At 38.6% G+C, this 15,110-nt stretch overlaps 2 protein-coding genes across 2 annotated transcripts in view; one reads left to right on the forward strand and one right to left on the reverse strand.

Moving 5' to 3' along the window:
• Positions 1–235: 235 nt before the first annotated feature.
• Positions 236–2,285, reverse strand: LOC143911650 (uncharacterized). The gene is made up of 3 exons (XM_077430630.1): positions 2,083–2,285; positions 1,685–1,999; positions 236–1,609 (listed from the first exon to the last, which is right to left on the reverse strand). The coding sequence occupies exons 1-3, from the start codon at positions 2,188–2,190 to the stop codon at positions 878–880; spliced, it is 1,155 nt and encodes a 384-aa protein (XP_077286756.1). The 5' UTR covers positions 2,191–2,285; the 3' UTR covers positions 236–877.
• A 2,237-nt stretch (positions 2,286–4,522) lies between these two features.
• Positions 4,523–15,110, forward strand: part of poe (E3 ubiquitin-protein ligase-like protein poe) — a 38,146-nt gene continuing 27,558 nt past the window's right edge. The window contains exons 1-27 of the mRNA XM_077431127.1: positions 4,523–4,645; positions 5,676–5,773; positions 5,862–5,992; positions 6,072–6,180; positions 6,245–6,510; positions 7,610–7,785; positions 7,860–7,995; positions 8,583–8,702; positions 8,774–8,934; positions 9,015–9,222; positions 9,302–9,458; positions 9,539–9,862; positions 10,713–10,900; positions 10,992–11,148; positions 11,220–11,323; positions 11,401–11,544; positions 11,615–11,803; positions 11,881–12,065; positions 12,147–12,342; positions 12,420–12,525; positions 12,613–12,799; positions 13,030–13,234; positions 13,309–13,527; positions 13,610–13,780; positions 13,859–14,001; positions 14,104–14,385; positions 14,461–14,507. Coding sequence (XP_077287253.1) covers positions 6,093–6,180; positions 6,245–6,510; positions 7,610–7,785; positions 7,860–7,995; positions 8,583–8,702; positions 8,774–8,934; positions 9,015–9,222; positions 9,302–9,458; positions 9,539–9,862; positions 10,713–10,900; positions 10,992–11,148; positions 11,220–11,323; positions 11,401–11,544; positions 11,615–11,803; positions 11,881–12,065; positions 12,147–12,342; positions 12,420–12,525; positions 12,613–12,799; positions 13,030–13,234; positions 13,309–13,527; positions 13,610–13,780; positions 13,859–14,001; positions 14,104–14,385; positions 14,461–14,507 — 4,159 coding nt within the window. The 5' untranslated portion in view covers positions 4,523–4,645; positions 5,676–5,773; positions 5,862–5,992; positions 6,072–6,092. The remainder of the gene's footprint in view (positions 4,646–5,675; positions 5,774–5,861; positions 5,993–6,071; positions 6,181–6,244; positions 6,511–7,609; positions 7,786–7,859; positions 7,996–8,582; positions 8,703–8,773; positions 8,935–9,014; positions 9,223–9,301; positions 9,459–9,538; positions 9,863–10,712; positions 10,901–10,991; positions 11,149–11,219; positions 11,324–11,400; positions 11,545–11,614; positions 11,804–11,880; positions 12,066–12,146; positions 12,343–12,419; positions 12,526–12,612; positions 12,800–13,029; positions 13,235–13,308; positions 13,528–13,609; positions 13,781–13,858; positions 14,002–14,103; positions 14,386–14,460; positions 14,508–15,110) is intronic.

Genomic DNA, 15,110 nt, shown 5'->3' on the forward strand with positions numbered 1-15,110 from the left:
CTCCCACTCCTAATCTCAATTCTTTGGTACGAGTTCATTTTTCGAGTCTTCGTCAACCCAAGATTTTATGCCGCAAAGGCCACCGGTTTGAAAGATGTGCGCATTTCGGCAGGGAATTTGTTTGTAAAAATTGTTAGGATTTTTAATGTTTATTTATGTCATGTAAAAATTATATATGTACACATTATCTGTTCCCCCGTATTTTTAAGTAATTGTTGAATACATAATTTTTTTTAATATTTCAGATTATACTTGGTCTACTGTAGGAAGACTTAGGAAAAACGTACATACAGTAGAATATTGTAAGCGCGAATTGCTATTGGTTGAAATGAGGTGAAAAGGACAGCATGTGCGTTTTACCTCAGTGTCTCCTTCCAAACTGGCATCCTACACCGGATGGACAATAAACCATTTTTTTGTCAAATAAATATTACATATTTTTAACATTATATACATGTTGTCATTTCCCCTAGATTTTTAAGTTATTTTTTAATCTATTCATTCATAGGTCAAAACAATTGATGTCGTGAATGTTAGCTAATATGTGAATATATTTATTTTCCTTGTATTTTAAAGTAAATACTATTTTAATTTGTTATAAGTATGAATATTAATAAAAAATATTTTGAATAAAGCATATTTTTTCAATAAATATTTTAATTTCAGTACAATCTTTTAATACGTATAATAGGGTACATCGAAAACAGCAAATTTTGGAGTTTGGAAACACCTCTAGTTGGAAAAGATGTTCCGTATAACGGGAAATCCGTAAAAAAATAATATAAAAATTCTGAAAAAAATATTTGCACTGCCGCCAGCCCATTCAAGTTTTGGCAATTTTACGGATTCGGTTTAGCATATGTATGAAAAAATTATTTTAAGCAAATGCCACATTTTTGTGGTTTACTTTAGCGTGAGATTTCATATGAGTAATAAGATGGCTTTTTTGGGCGAATAATTTTAAACAAATATCACATTTATGTGGCTTCTCTCCAGTATGAGATCTTTCGTGTCTTACAAGGTTGGATTTCCCAGAAAACGATTTGCAACAAATATCACATTGGTATGGCTTTTCCCCACTATGAGATCTTTCATGTCCCGCAAGGTTAGATTTTTTAGCAAATGATTTTAAGCAAATATTACATTTATATGGCTTTTCCCCGGTGTGCAATCTTTTATGTCCAGCAAGGTTGGACTTTTGAGTAAACGATTTTAAACAAATACCACATTTGTACGGCTTTTCTCCCGTATGAGATCGTAAATGTCCCACAAGGATACATTTTGTGGCAAAGGATTTTAAACAAACGTCACATTTGTACGGTTTTTCCCCAGTGTGGAATTTCTTATGTATAAAAAGTTTAGATTGGTGAGCAAATGATTTTAAACAAATATCACATTTGTACAGTTTTTCTACAGTGTGAGATCTCATGTGTTTCACAAGTTTAAATTTAAGAGTGAACGATTTATAACAAAATTCACATTTGAATATTGGACTATTATTTTGATGCAGTCGTAATTTAGACTCGTGATTAGGTTCCTTCAGGGAAATTTTTGTATTATCTTTTGATTCTGTTCTATAATTTTCTAGAAACCATTTTTCTCCACATACCTGGAAAATAAATTGGATACGATACAATTTTAAATGTGTGCAATATTTTAAAAATATGTTGAGAGGTCAAATTACCGGTGAATTGAAATTTTCAATTGAGTGGATGTTTTGTTTAAAATCGCTTCGTTTTGAGGCGCTCGAGTTCCTTTCATTTGTCACGTCATTGACAGGGGAATTATAAACATTTGGTGATGAATTAGCACCCGAGTCATTCTCCCACGATAAATCTTCCAGTAAAACTTCTTCTGTCTTGACATCGAAATGTTCATCTAATCTCAGCTTGGACGTCTTGTCACTTTGAAGACAAACGTTTCGAAAACTGGTGAAAGATTCTAAATTATTGACACACGAAAAACACACCGTATCCGGAAATCTGTCACCTATTTTAACCTACAAATAAGAAAGATATTTAATGGTATAGAAAGATCAGAGTTCAAGAAGTTATAAGTAACTGTCACTGACACACAACTGACCCGCAGTCGACAGCAGGCCCAAATACGTTGCACCAGTGCATGAGGATTGGCAAATAAGGAGACAGAACTTTCCATTGGTGCAGAAAAAAGGCAAAGCCTGCACTCCATCGCGCAAACAGCTAAACAACTGACTGTACTGTGTGTCAAAAGTATGAAACGTCAAAAGTATGAGTTCTTCTCTAGAACTCGTCCAAATTAAACGTGCTTTACAGCCATATGCTTATCTTTCATGAGGCGAAGGAAAACCTAGAAAGTGCCTCATGGCTCTTCTTCATTCACTAAATATAGATCATTCAAAAGTTTTTCCTGTAAAGCTACGTCTCTATTTGCGGCGAATTACCGGAGCTTGGAACTGGGAAGTGTTTGGCGAAGAACTGTTTCGTTCTTCGAGTGCATACATATTTAAAAATTCGAGCTCAGATAGTTCGCTGCAAGTAGAGATGTATACATATAAAAAACATTGATTGGTAGTTCTATGAAAGTCCCCCTCTAAAGTACCTTTCTCGTTCCACTTCTCACTTATTATAACACAACCAAGATTGATTGATATTGACGCAGTTAGTGTGGTAGAGGTGGTTTATGGCTGTTCACACAAGTGGTACTCACCGCTCAAAGAGATCATCGGTCGACGAGTCGCGAGACTTTATTGGTTGTTGTAAGGTCTGTTCATACCTATTTAGCACGACCCGTATCCTGCAGGTGTCATGCAAGTGCGGATAGTATTCTTTGGTACATTCTATGGACGTGTTCATACTCCATTCGCGCATGCGCATTTACGCATTCATACGAGTCCATATAGAATGTACCAAATAATACAATCCGCACTTGCATGACACCTGCAGGATACGGGTCGTGCTGGATAGGTATGAACAGACCTGTATACGTCTTTTACGTTACAATATTGTAAAGTAGAGATTAGGTAATTGGTGCTCGTTGACCACTGGCTTTCCAGCACCGATTGCTTGATTGCGCGTTCGCCCCAAAAAAGTCGTATACAATAACTAATAAGGTCTTGCGTCCAACTAAAAATGATCTCTCTGTACTGAGAGTACATTCTGTGCATAAATATTCGGTGGATTTGTTCCGTGCTTTATTCAGAGCTAGTCGACGGATTAACATCCAACCACCTCTACCACATTGTGTCTTTCATTTCGATCTTCACGTTCACGCTACAATATCTTTGAATTTATGAAAAAAAAATTGGCACTATTTCTTTGAGAACGGTGAGAGGGCTCCCAAAATCAAATTGCAACTATGGCCTATGAAATTAAAAAAAATCCTCAGAATTCTACAGACTCAATATAAAAAATAAAATAATGCCAAAGTCTACATTCCACTGCGTTAAACACTATTTGACATGAAAAACTACTATAAAACCATAAGCCCGGCTTTACACGGGAAGGATGGATTAGATCGGCACCGTGTCTGCGCTGGTCACTAGATGCTATGTTGTATGGGTGGTTATGCACCGTTTCAGACGTCCCAGATGAATACACCGGTTGTGGATCATCCGAGACGTCTGAAACAGTGAATACCCACCCATACAACACAGCATATAGTACCCTGCGCAGGCACGTTGCTGGTCTAATCCATCCTTCCCGTGTAAAGTCGGGCTAAGAAAAAGGCCTCTTATTTTTTTATTTTTCATGACAGTTTGTCTCAATTGCACACAATTCACAGCTATGAGTACGGTTGCTACATATTTCGGGATACATATTAAGTAACATGAGTTGTAACAATGGCGCACCTAGAATTAAAATTAAGGGTAAAGAAGCACAATATATATCGGTCTCCGTGACGATACAGAATGTTAAATTACAGAAAACACAAATATCGGAAGGTAAAGATCGAAAATCGAAACATCAAAAATAAAGGGTGCATGGTAAACGGTACATACTCGCTTAATTTGCGCGAGCAGGATACAACAGGAACAAGAGGAACAGGCTTTTCCTCCCGTATTAATGTGCGCGCGCAGAATACGGGAGGAAAAGCATGTCCCTCTTGTTCCTGTTGTATCCTGCTCGCGCAAATTAAGTGAGTATGTACCGTTTACCATGCACCATTTTTTTTTTGATCTTTCGACTTAAGATCTTTCGATTTTCGATCTTTGCCTTCCGATATTTGTGTTTTCTGTAATTTAACATTCTGTCTCGTCACGTAAACCCAATATATATGTATATATATATAGTTCGGTGATTACTGGTCATAAAGTCACTAAAATCTATTTACACTAGTATCTTGTCTAATTTTTCAGTGTGTTCACATTGCGTGAAATTCTATTTTGGTAGAATGACATGGCAACATTGGCGTAGACTTGCCGGCCGTGGAGTCAGCTGGCGAGCGCAAAAAGTCGATCTGTGATGTCTTCCCGCGGCTCTAAGCCGGATAGCGGGGGAGGCGGGGGCGGGGGCGCAGGCTCCGCTGGAGGGGGCGCGGGAGGGGGCGCGGGTGGGGGCGGCGGCGGGGGCGAGTGCTGGTCGGGGCTTCTGGGGCTGCTGCTTCCCGGAGCGCCCGACGTGACAGCTCCAGTTTTGCTGAAGCTGGTGGTGCGCCTCGCAGACAGGTATTCGTCCTTCGCTTCCTTCACATCACTCATCATTCATCACTCATCATTCCTATTGCGACGTAGACTGTTCTCTGCCTCTCTGACTCATCCTTTCAAATGTCAATCTAATCAGTTGCATTGTGAAGGGAATCTTTCAGATATGACTTTTTCAGTGTTGCCACTTTCAACTTTCTTATATTGAACAATTTTTCCTTTCAATTTTCCACCGAGTATTGTGCATGCAACAATTATATCGAAATACATATTTGTGCAATTGTAAATTTTTATTCCAAACACGAAAAAATATCATCCACTCATAATAATTCAATTCACTGATATTTTCAGTTTCAAACTTTGAATTGATTGCTTAAATATGAACTAGCTAGGTCTTTCTCTCTTTGAATCGTATATCATTTCGTGATTCAACTCTATAAATAACCATTACCAGAGAACATCTTGTGGCGGCTTTAATTTAATCACTCCAACTCCTTATGGTCGTATCAATTGACACAATTGTGTATACTAAATAATCAGAACGTCTTTTTGAAAAGACATGTTTACTTTCAAAGTTTTCCATGTTTTCAGATTTAATAAAAATTGATGAACTTTCAACATTCTTTCATTCATATCATTCATTCATTCATTAATACCTTTTAAATATATTTAATTTAATATTTAATATTTATATTTAATTGTTTAATATGAAGAAAATTGTAAAAACTACCTACCTTCCTACATATAAACAATATAAAACACCAATAAAGACTTAGCGTCGTCTATTAGCCAAGAAAAAACATTGGTAGCAAATAGTATATATAGAAGTATTTTTTTTGTTATTATATCGTACGTTTTGTTGGCAGTGACGTACATATGTATGTCGAATAGAAACCACTATTATAGCACGGCGAGCGTAATCTTACACAGACATACAGAATAGCGATATTATATATATGATATGATAATATTGGTATATTCAGACTAATCTAATACAGTATAAACAAAGTTAAATACTAATTTAATAATATTATTACATTTTTATTACTTACAGTGAGAATGAATTCCAAAAATGCGATGAGACTACCGACTCCTTCTATACTTCATTGGCAATACTGTCAGCTCATTGCATCACCACGAACATATCTTTGAGTACGTTTCAAATATCAGTATACAAATTGATTGAAAATCATAACATTTTTTATTAAAATTTAACTTCATTCTTCTTTTATCATTACAGTAAGTCCAGAAAATTTACCCGTGACGCGCTATGCTTGTAGAGTCATCATAGCACATATTGTCAAGAAGATATCCGAGGATACCAGCAGCCATTCCGATGGCTCAACCACTCCTACGTTTTCCATTGTTCAAGTGAGGCATATCACTAATTTTGCGAGATGTTGTCTCAATTTGTGTGATAAATACTGACGCCGTTGTTATTTATTTTCAGTTACTATCGCCACTCGTCGAAATGTGCGACATCGATACAAATCAGTTGTCACAGTCAAACTATTTGTCCATCGCGACGATTTTGAAGAATTCAATGCCTTCGAGTACTAGTGAGGATTCGATTTAATTTGGAATTTTTTCCTTAGAGTTTTATCTAAAAACGATTTTTTTCAGCTCCGGACACTACTAAAAGTGGACAGTTGTCGACTTCGCAAACCGAAAAATCACAACGCAGGTCCGACTGCCTCGGAGATATTCTCACTGGACCTCTCCGGGTGTTTCCTTCGGCCATATCACTCCTCGGAGTGGCGACACAAAATGCCAACGCTGCCACTTCGGACTCTATATCAGTGATTGCAGCTCCGACAGATAATGTCGTCGTCGAGTCGGTCACAGCTACTCCGACTCCGGCCACACATACGCAAATTTTAGACAGCAAAGTATGCATTGTCATATAGTATATGACATGATTTAACCCTTTGAATGCTGACCAACGCGGATCGGCGTATTGCCAACAAGTCAATGAGCTTAAAATACGCTGATAGCCGTTGTTTTTTGAGTATGTAAAAAATAAACAAGAATACTACCCGCCAAGCCTTTCTAGGTATAGAAAAAAAAAAATGCATTGAACATGGGTCGTGTAATTCGTGTCAATGTTTATAAAGACTGGTTTACACCGGAATTTCTGAATTTATAACCATGGCACAATTTCTCGATGGAAATCCTTAACTGCTGAGTATTTTAGATTATGGCTTGGCATTTAGATTGTGAGCATTACATTTTAACAACAATGAAGAAGATGGAACTAGTTTTGGAAAAATACATTTAGTATAGACTTCTTTTGTTTATTTTATATTGTTGCAAGATATATTAGATAGTCTAAACACACTTTTACAAAACTCGAAATCCTCAGCGGTAGTTATCTAGTGTTTGTTTGGATTAGCTTCAATTTTTATATCTGCTTTCTATTGAATTTCTAAATAATTTTAGTTGGAAATGTTGGCAAATTTTCCAGCATGGTGAGCTTTCAACAGAATAGACGTCGGCATTCAAAGGGTTAAATCGTAAAAGTTTTAAGTGTATCCGAATTATGTTCCAACTTTTTTTTTATATTACACTATATATGTACATACATCCATATGTACTAAGGAGTCTCTTAACGGTAAATGACCCAAATAATAGCTTGGTAAATTATGTAGTTTAGTATTGTGCGATTTTAAATTGAAATTTTTTTATAGTTGGAACATTGTATGCTCTGAATAACAAGGAGAGACAGGAAATGAATTATATGGATGAGAGGTATGACTAGAGTAGCCGACATAGTGGAGTGAATGAATAGATTGAAATGGCATTAGAGATAAATATGAATGAAAGGTAGAAAGTGCTTGAATGGTACCTAAGAGTGTATATAGAAAAAACACAAGCTAGTTGGTTTGGACAATGTAAGATTTTAGATAGCTGAGTGTTGTTCAGAACAGAAGAATGAAAGCGTGTTGATGAGGCCTTGTTGATAATAATGCAATTATTTTTGTCTCATAGAAATGGATGACTGAAACGGTGACGTATTTACTGAGTCATGTACGAGCTGGTGGCGTACTTTTGGACTTGTGCCGAAACCTTCCATGTCTTCAACGTTATTTAACTAGAGTCAAAGCCGTACGCGAGAGCAGCACTTCGACAATGTGCCAATACCATCATGCAGCCGATAATACCCTGTATGTTATATTTGACGTAATATAATATAGAAATTTTCTTATATATGTGCTTATTTTATTCATTTCTTTTTCAGCGTCAACTTGCTATTAGTGGAGGCAAATGTTTGCCAAATGGCTTTGTCTCTGCCTTGCTTTGAGCCGTTAACGTCTTCAAGAATCATTCTAATGAGTGACATCAGCTCGGCTTGGTTACTCTGTGCTACTATTCAGGTTTTTACTTTATCTTTTATAATATATGTAAGTTAGGATCAGAAACAAATATGCAGTTTAATGAGCACTTTATTTGAAAAATATTCAATAAAAGCGAACTAAATAGGATAGCATTCTGCTGCAAATCTCAGAAATATTCCTCTCAGATGTAAGCCTTTGACTCCTGGATCGTTCGAGTTCATCGCCTTTTATTGTTTCTGCTGCACTCTAATACCACTTTATTTGCTAGTGTTGTGTAGGGGTGGGTTCAGGATCCGAATGAAAGGCCAATGTCGCTTTACAGCATGTATTCAATGATTTGGGAGGTCCACACTAAACCACCGCTCACTCTAGAGTACTTGAACTACCGTGTGTACTTCCTTATAAAGGACAAGTTGCCCAGTATAGCATCCCAGATCTGTTGGCGTGTCTATTGTCTAGGCACCTAGGTCCACCTGTACTCGCCCCATTCTGTGAGAACCCCAGCGTATCCTTTGTTCGGGCACTTACTGAGTCCCGTTAGCCTATTGTTCACCCAAAAATGTACTTAGACAGTGGATACACTCTTCCATGTTACAATAGTTTTTAATGGTAATATTCTATTTCAGGCATCCGTACATTTGAAAGATGAAGATGAAAATTCGTCAGCAACGTTAGTGTCCAGCGCCATCGGTCTGTTCAATTTGATCGGTGAAACTCTTATGAATTCGACGTGGGCCGGTGGATACGTAAATAAAAATTTTACACGATTTCTGTAAATAATTTTATCGTACGTAGAGCTCACATAGTTTCTTTGCAGGTCTATAAAAACCACATTATGATGGGAACGTGGATCATTTTGGGCGGCTTGTATCAGATATTGATGGGCGGCGGTGGCGGTGCTCAGGCATCGTCGCAGCAAGCAATGACTGCCAAAAGCCCGGCCAAGACTTCGCACAAGTCGTACAATATATGCAAAATGTATGATTCATCGTTTTGTATGTAATGTTTGATTTGCGTTGTGGAATGTATTTTTTTAAAAGTAAGCTTTTTTCTAATAGCATTCAAGGCATGCACGTGATGTGGGTCGCGCTCGGTGGAAGGTGTCTCAGCGGCATCAAGACCCTCTTGTCGGATGCTAGAATGGAGGCGCAGATGGAGACGGAACCTGCTGTGGCGAAATTGAACCCTGCCACACTGGATCCCATGTGTCCTCATACCGCTGGGCAGAGAGTTGCCAAGCTTACATCGTGTATACCGCTTCATCAGGTCTCGGATGGTTTTTTTTGTTTAATATTTTGCCCAAGAGTACAAAAAGCGCGTTTCGCATAATAAATGTGTTTTGTAGATGTTGGTGGTATTTGGAGCCGCTTGTTACCGTAAAGCTACCGGTTTGAAAAGAGCCGTTGTTCAAAAGCAGCACGAACAGGACGCGGATCGTTCCGATTCCACCGTCTACTATCAAGATATGATTATGTGCTCGGAAGATTCTGAAACCGATGATGGTTCGTATTTTAATACGTATTAATTGCATATAATATTCAATAATATCAGATTCAAATAATTGTTTTCACACATTCAATAGAGGATAGCGAGCCGTTGCTCGGTTTGTGGTTCGAATCGACATTGGTGGCTCCGGATGGAAGTGATAATTGCGCTTCGGCCGCTGGCAATGCTGCTGATGGTCAGGATTCGTCACGTAATGGAGGGTCAGGTTTGGTGCCAGATAAGGCCGAGCCGTACTCTTACATAAACCTGGCGACGGAAGTGTTTTCTTTGTTGGACAGTGAAGTCGTAACTTGTGGACCGTATCTTGGCATTTTGGCACGGCAGCTGCAAGAGACGCCAATCGTTTTGCTGTCAGTTGTGATCAGGGATTTGGACAGGGAGACGGCCAGAACTGATACAGGTATTTTCTATTTAGTTTGGTGGTGGCCTCATATAGAGGGCTTTATTGGTTGACTTCATTCACCTCTAAAGTGGGCTTATATTTGTTTTGTTCTTAACCCTTTGCCCGCGGCAATAAATATAGCGAACAAGCCCTGTACGCGGCACCTTTTTCGCGAATTTGGCAATCGAGTTTTCGACCTTTAATAAAGATTTTAATATTTACTCAAGTAACCAGATATGTTAATTAACACAAAGTATTATTTTAAACAATAAAATACATAATATATCTCGTAGTTTTGGATTAATTGTCAAATAATCATTCTTCATAATTGTATGAAGATGTGACATCACATAAACGAGGTTTCAGTATGGTTCCACAAAAAACTAATTTTTGACTGTTATATATTTATTTTAAGCAAATTGAATAGATGGCATTCAACTCAGTAATATATTCAACCAATTTTGAACCTTAAAACAGTTGAAATAGGCGCATATAAGCCTCAAAATCCCGTGCAAAGTTCAGAAATTCTATGGAAGACAGCCGCGCTACAGACTTGTCACCCAAAGCTTCCATAGAAGACGGCCGCGGGCAAACGGTTAATATGTATGATCAGGATGCAAAGAGTTCCAAATGATGCACATGGATTAGATCATGTTTAATGTACGTCTTTTTGCCATAGGGCAATTGTCTCATATATGGTTACTAGCTAGGCAGTACACAAACATTCTGTACTATACACCATACACGTTAAAAACCAAATATAAGATATATGGATTTTTTTACAAAGTTTACGCTTCAGTAAGTGAAGTAAGAAGAGGCTGGTAAAAACGTATCTCACCTTATTTAATTTCAATTTTAAATGTTTCAGGTACGATATTACCGTGCTTTGGAGCTCGATTGGGAGCCATATATGGAGAATTCAGTGCTGTGCTTTCGCGCTATCTTCATTCGATGATGAGCTCACTGCAGTTTATCGATCAAAGGCAAATGCTGTTGGAACAACTAGACGCTTTGCCGCCTTCTCCAGGAGAACAAACGGGAACTGTTCCATTACAAGTAATATTTAATTTAATTTAATTTGAAACTACTTGTACTGAAATTTCATATTTTATTATATGTATTTGATATATATTGGTTTGTTCTTTAGATTGGATGTCGTGTGCTTAAATTGATGGGATCAGTGATTCTTAATAAGCCGGTTACAGAACGCGAGGGGACTATTTTGGCGTTGTGGACTAAAAGTATCAATACTATCGTCGAGTGGTGTCTCCAACCGCAACCTTCGCAAGACTACGAATATGAAGGTGTTTAAAGTCAATTTTGAACTACATATATAATTTTTATGATGTGTTTGTAATGTGCTGGGTTGTTTCAGATATGAACGTTGAGCACGCTCAGCTCTTGATATATTTGTTCCACTCGTTGAACCTCATGCAGAAGAAGTCAGTTTTGTTGATGACGGCTAATGCTATTATCAAGGTGTGTATTTATCGTTTTAGTGGTGAGTTCAAATTGTGGAGTATTTTTTCAATCTAAATTTATGTTTGGTTTTATAGGTGACTAGTTCGTTGGGTGTTGCCGATCGTAGACGAGCTGGTCAAGTGTTGCCCCATCAGTTGATGTTGATGAGCCGACTCCTACTGCTGTTGGAGTACATGATGAAGTATTTGTACGATCCGCCACCGTGTCTACTGCAACAGGTATACTTTTTGATTTGGCTGAAATAGCAACGCTTAAGAATTGTCAGTAAAATTCGAATTTTTTTTCTAGATTAAGTGGAATCTAGTTGTGGCTCCGGGTTTGGTTCCGAATGAGGTCAACGGTGCTCCGATAGTATCTCGCATGTATTGTACGGTTCCACACATTGAGCAGGCGTATCGCCGTCGTATGATGCCTGAAGTCGACTTTTTCATGAGACCCAAGTTCTATGCCCTCACCAACACCGATATAAATAATCAGGTACGATGATGGATATATAATGCATATTATAAAAATACAGATAATGGTGGCTAATGTCTTTTTTTGTTTTTTTACAGGAAACTCCAAAACTAGATGGTTTGGCTTGCAATTTCATCTTGGGCACACCAGATAAACTTAAGTATCCTCTTTTGCTGGACGCACTTCTCGGTTTGTTGGGTTGTGTCGGAGTTTGCGATCGTCGTCCGACTCCTCCACTTTCCACCCTGTGTGCCGCTCATTTTTGCTTCCAAACTGTTTGGAGGTATGTATATATAATTTTTTCATTGTTTAGAAAGGAAGTTGAAATAGTATTGAAATTAAAACATTTGAAATTTAATTTCAGGCTGTTGATAACTATGCCTCCATCGACACCTCACATGGAACAGGTGGCTTTGGGAACGTCTCCGACCAACACTGAGCAAGTGTGTGGTGGAATTTCTCCATTGCACGCTCTCATATGGGCTCCACGAGCCAATCATCAAAAGACATTCACTCCATGGCTAAAAGACGCTCTAGTAAAGCAAGGAATGTACACTCAGGTAGTTTTATAGTTGCACAATTAATTATGTATTCATTTTATATACGTTTATTTATATACTGTTTTAATTTTTTTCAGTATGCTGAGAATCTTTTAAACAACGTCAGCACTGCCTGTGATAATATTACTTATACGATTTGGTTGGCGACCAAAACTATCAATCAATTGTGGGAAAATATTCCAGGTATTATATATGACACAATTGCTTATTTTAAAATGTACTTTTATGAGGCTAATATTAAAGTTATCTCGTTTAATTCCTATCCGACAGAAGGCGGAGGGTTTCCCTGTTTGTTGGATGTAATCACCGTGGATTGTGTGCTGATGAGATTGAGGGTCTCGCTCTGCGACGAAGCTCAACTTGCAACTCTGTCGGCAACACAAACCGACGTACAACCGGCTAATCAGTTCATACCGCATCTGCTCGCTCTTTTGGAAACACTTTTCAACTGTTGCCGGTACGATTCTTGCAACATTCTCTCATAAGCAGATGTCCATTACATTAGACTCTTACTCACTTCACTCGTCATTCAATATGTTTAAATTGTTTTGTCATAGATTGATAACAATGTATCTTCATCTTTGTTGACGTTTCAAAAGTTATTTTAATTTCAGGATGAAAGTCTGAGTAGTCTAACTGAGCATATTGGAAGTTATCATTAATTGACATTTAAAAATATGATTTCAGCGATTGCATTGTGCCAGAATCTTCGTCTACTAATACAACTGGTACTGAGAAGGCTGTCGAGTCTTCCACATTTGAAGTTGACATTGAAGCAGTGTTCCGTTGTTGTGGAACTCGTGGCGCTCCTTGGCTACGCTCACAACTCCCGCAACCAGCTAAGACGGCATTGGACAAGGCAGCTACAGCGCCGGTTTGCACCAAACAACCGGTTTGTAATTGTCGTGCAACTTTTGTGCGATTTTATTTTTATTTGTGGTTAATTGAATCGATGTTTGATTTTAGAGTTCATTTTTGAACGATGCTATTCCGTCGGAGAGTGCTGTGTTACAACTGTTGACTTTGCATAGTCAGCTTATGAGTGGTGCTGGTGGTTGTGCTCCTCCACTTAGACTGTTGGCTTCTGGGGCTGTCGAATTGCTCTCATCTAGGGTGTTCGCTTTGTTGGAGCCTGGTTGCGAGGCCGAAAAGGATAAAGCTATATCACTTCTCTTACCTGCAGTGGTAGTTTATTTGGATGATTTTTTTGTGTGTTGTATGTATATTGTTTGTGTTTTGATATTGAAAGATTTAATTTTTTGTTCAGGTTGATGGTCGATTGCAATTCTTACAAGAGACGGCTTCTGTTGCTTTGGCTGCGCTGGTTCCGACCACGCTAAAGGTCGAGCAAATGTTGCACGAGGAAGTGCTAAAGAACACGTATCCAATTATGGTCAATAATTTGTCGACGGCGAATGAGAAAATTCTGCGTGGAATGGTAATAAAAAATTGCATTAAAGACGACTGTACAATAGCCATAGAGCTTAAATCTAAATTTAATATTGAAATATTTTAGGTGAAATGTTGGGAAAAAATACTCGAACGTCCCACTGGTCGACTTGCATTCGAAGAACTATTCAGTCCAGGTAAAAAGAGTCTTGGTGAAGTCTTACTGATGGCACCTTTCGCACGTCAGCAATATTGTTCTCGAGTCGTCAGGTATATAGATATTTAAAATAATATTATCAAATCACATAGTATGGTGAAAAATGACATATTTAGACAGTGAATTACTTTTGTAATGTAAAATTTTCATTACAGGCTATTCAACAAATTATTCGTTGGGTGTGACTCTTCTGACGGTACTCCGTCACCATTATGCGTATCTGTCTGTCAGAGAATCGGCACTTCATTGTGGAGCTCGCTAACTCCGTGGCTCGGTCACATATGTCTCGGGGCGATATCTCCACCTCTCGCAGCTTCGACACCGTCAGATAGCGATGCGGCTACACCGACCGTTCCACCAGTGGCTGCTCCTGCAACAGCTTCTATCACACCTGCCGCTACTAAAGCGGAGAGTATCAACGAAGGATCGAATAATTCGTTAGTATTACATGTACTTGTTATGTTGTATGAGCTTTGTAACGTGAAATATATTTGTTTTGATTTATTTTTTAGATCGCCTGCTCCTAGAAACGGCCAGTCGGATACTGCTCAACAATCAGGTAGGATTTTCATTCTTCTTCTTCCAATGCCGAATCCGTATTCGGACGTAGGCGACTACCATGGGTAGACATCGTTTATGGCCCGTGCGAATTCTTCCCTATCATGGGCAAGCCGAAATAACTTTTCGAGACCGAGTCCCATCCATGACCTGATGTTCTGGAGCCAAGAGAGCTTCTTTCTCCCAAGCCACCGTTTGCCTTCTATTTTCCCTTCAATGATTGGTTGTAGAAGGCGATATTTGGGACCGCGAATAATGAGGCCAAAGTGTTCCATCTTACGGCGCTTCACCGTGACAAGAAGCTCTCTCTTTTTATGAAGGACTGTTTCGTTTTTTACATGCTCCTTCCACGAGATCTTTAGCGTCCTCCGGTAACACCACAAAGGACTCTAACCTGTTCATGGATGCCACTAACAGTGTCCACGTTTCGCATCCGTACAGCAACACTGACCAAACATAGGAGTGCAGGATTCTTAAGCGCAATTTCATAGACAACCTTCGACAACACAAAACATTTTTCATGCTGCCGAAGGCATTTCAGACCCCATTTTTGACATGAATGATCAATTGTGATCAATAACGATTGCAGGTCTTCGGCACTCTC

Source organism: Arctopsyche grandis, chromosome 5 (genome assembly GCF_051622035.1).
Source record: "Arctopsyche grandis isolate Sample6627 chromosome 5, ASM5162203v2, whole genome shotgun sequence".
In the NCBI taxonomy this organism is placed as follows: Eukaryota; Metazoa; Arthropoda; class Insecta; order Trichoptera; family Hydropsychidae; genus Arctopsyche; species Arctopsyche grandis.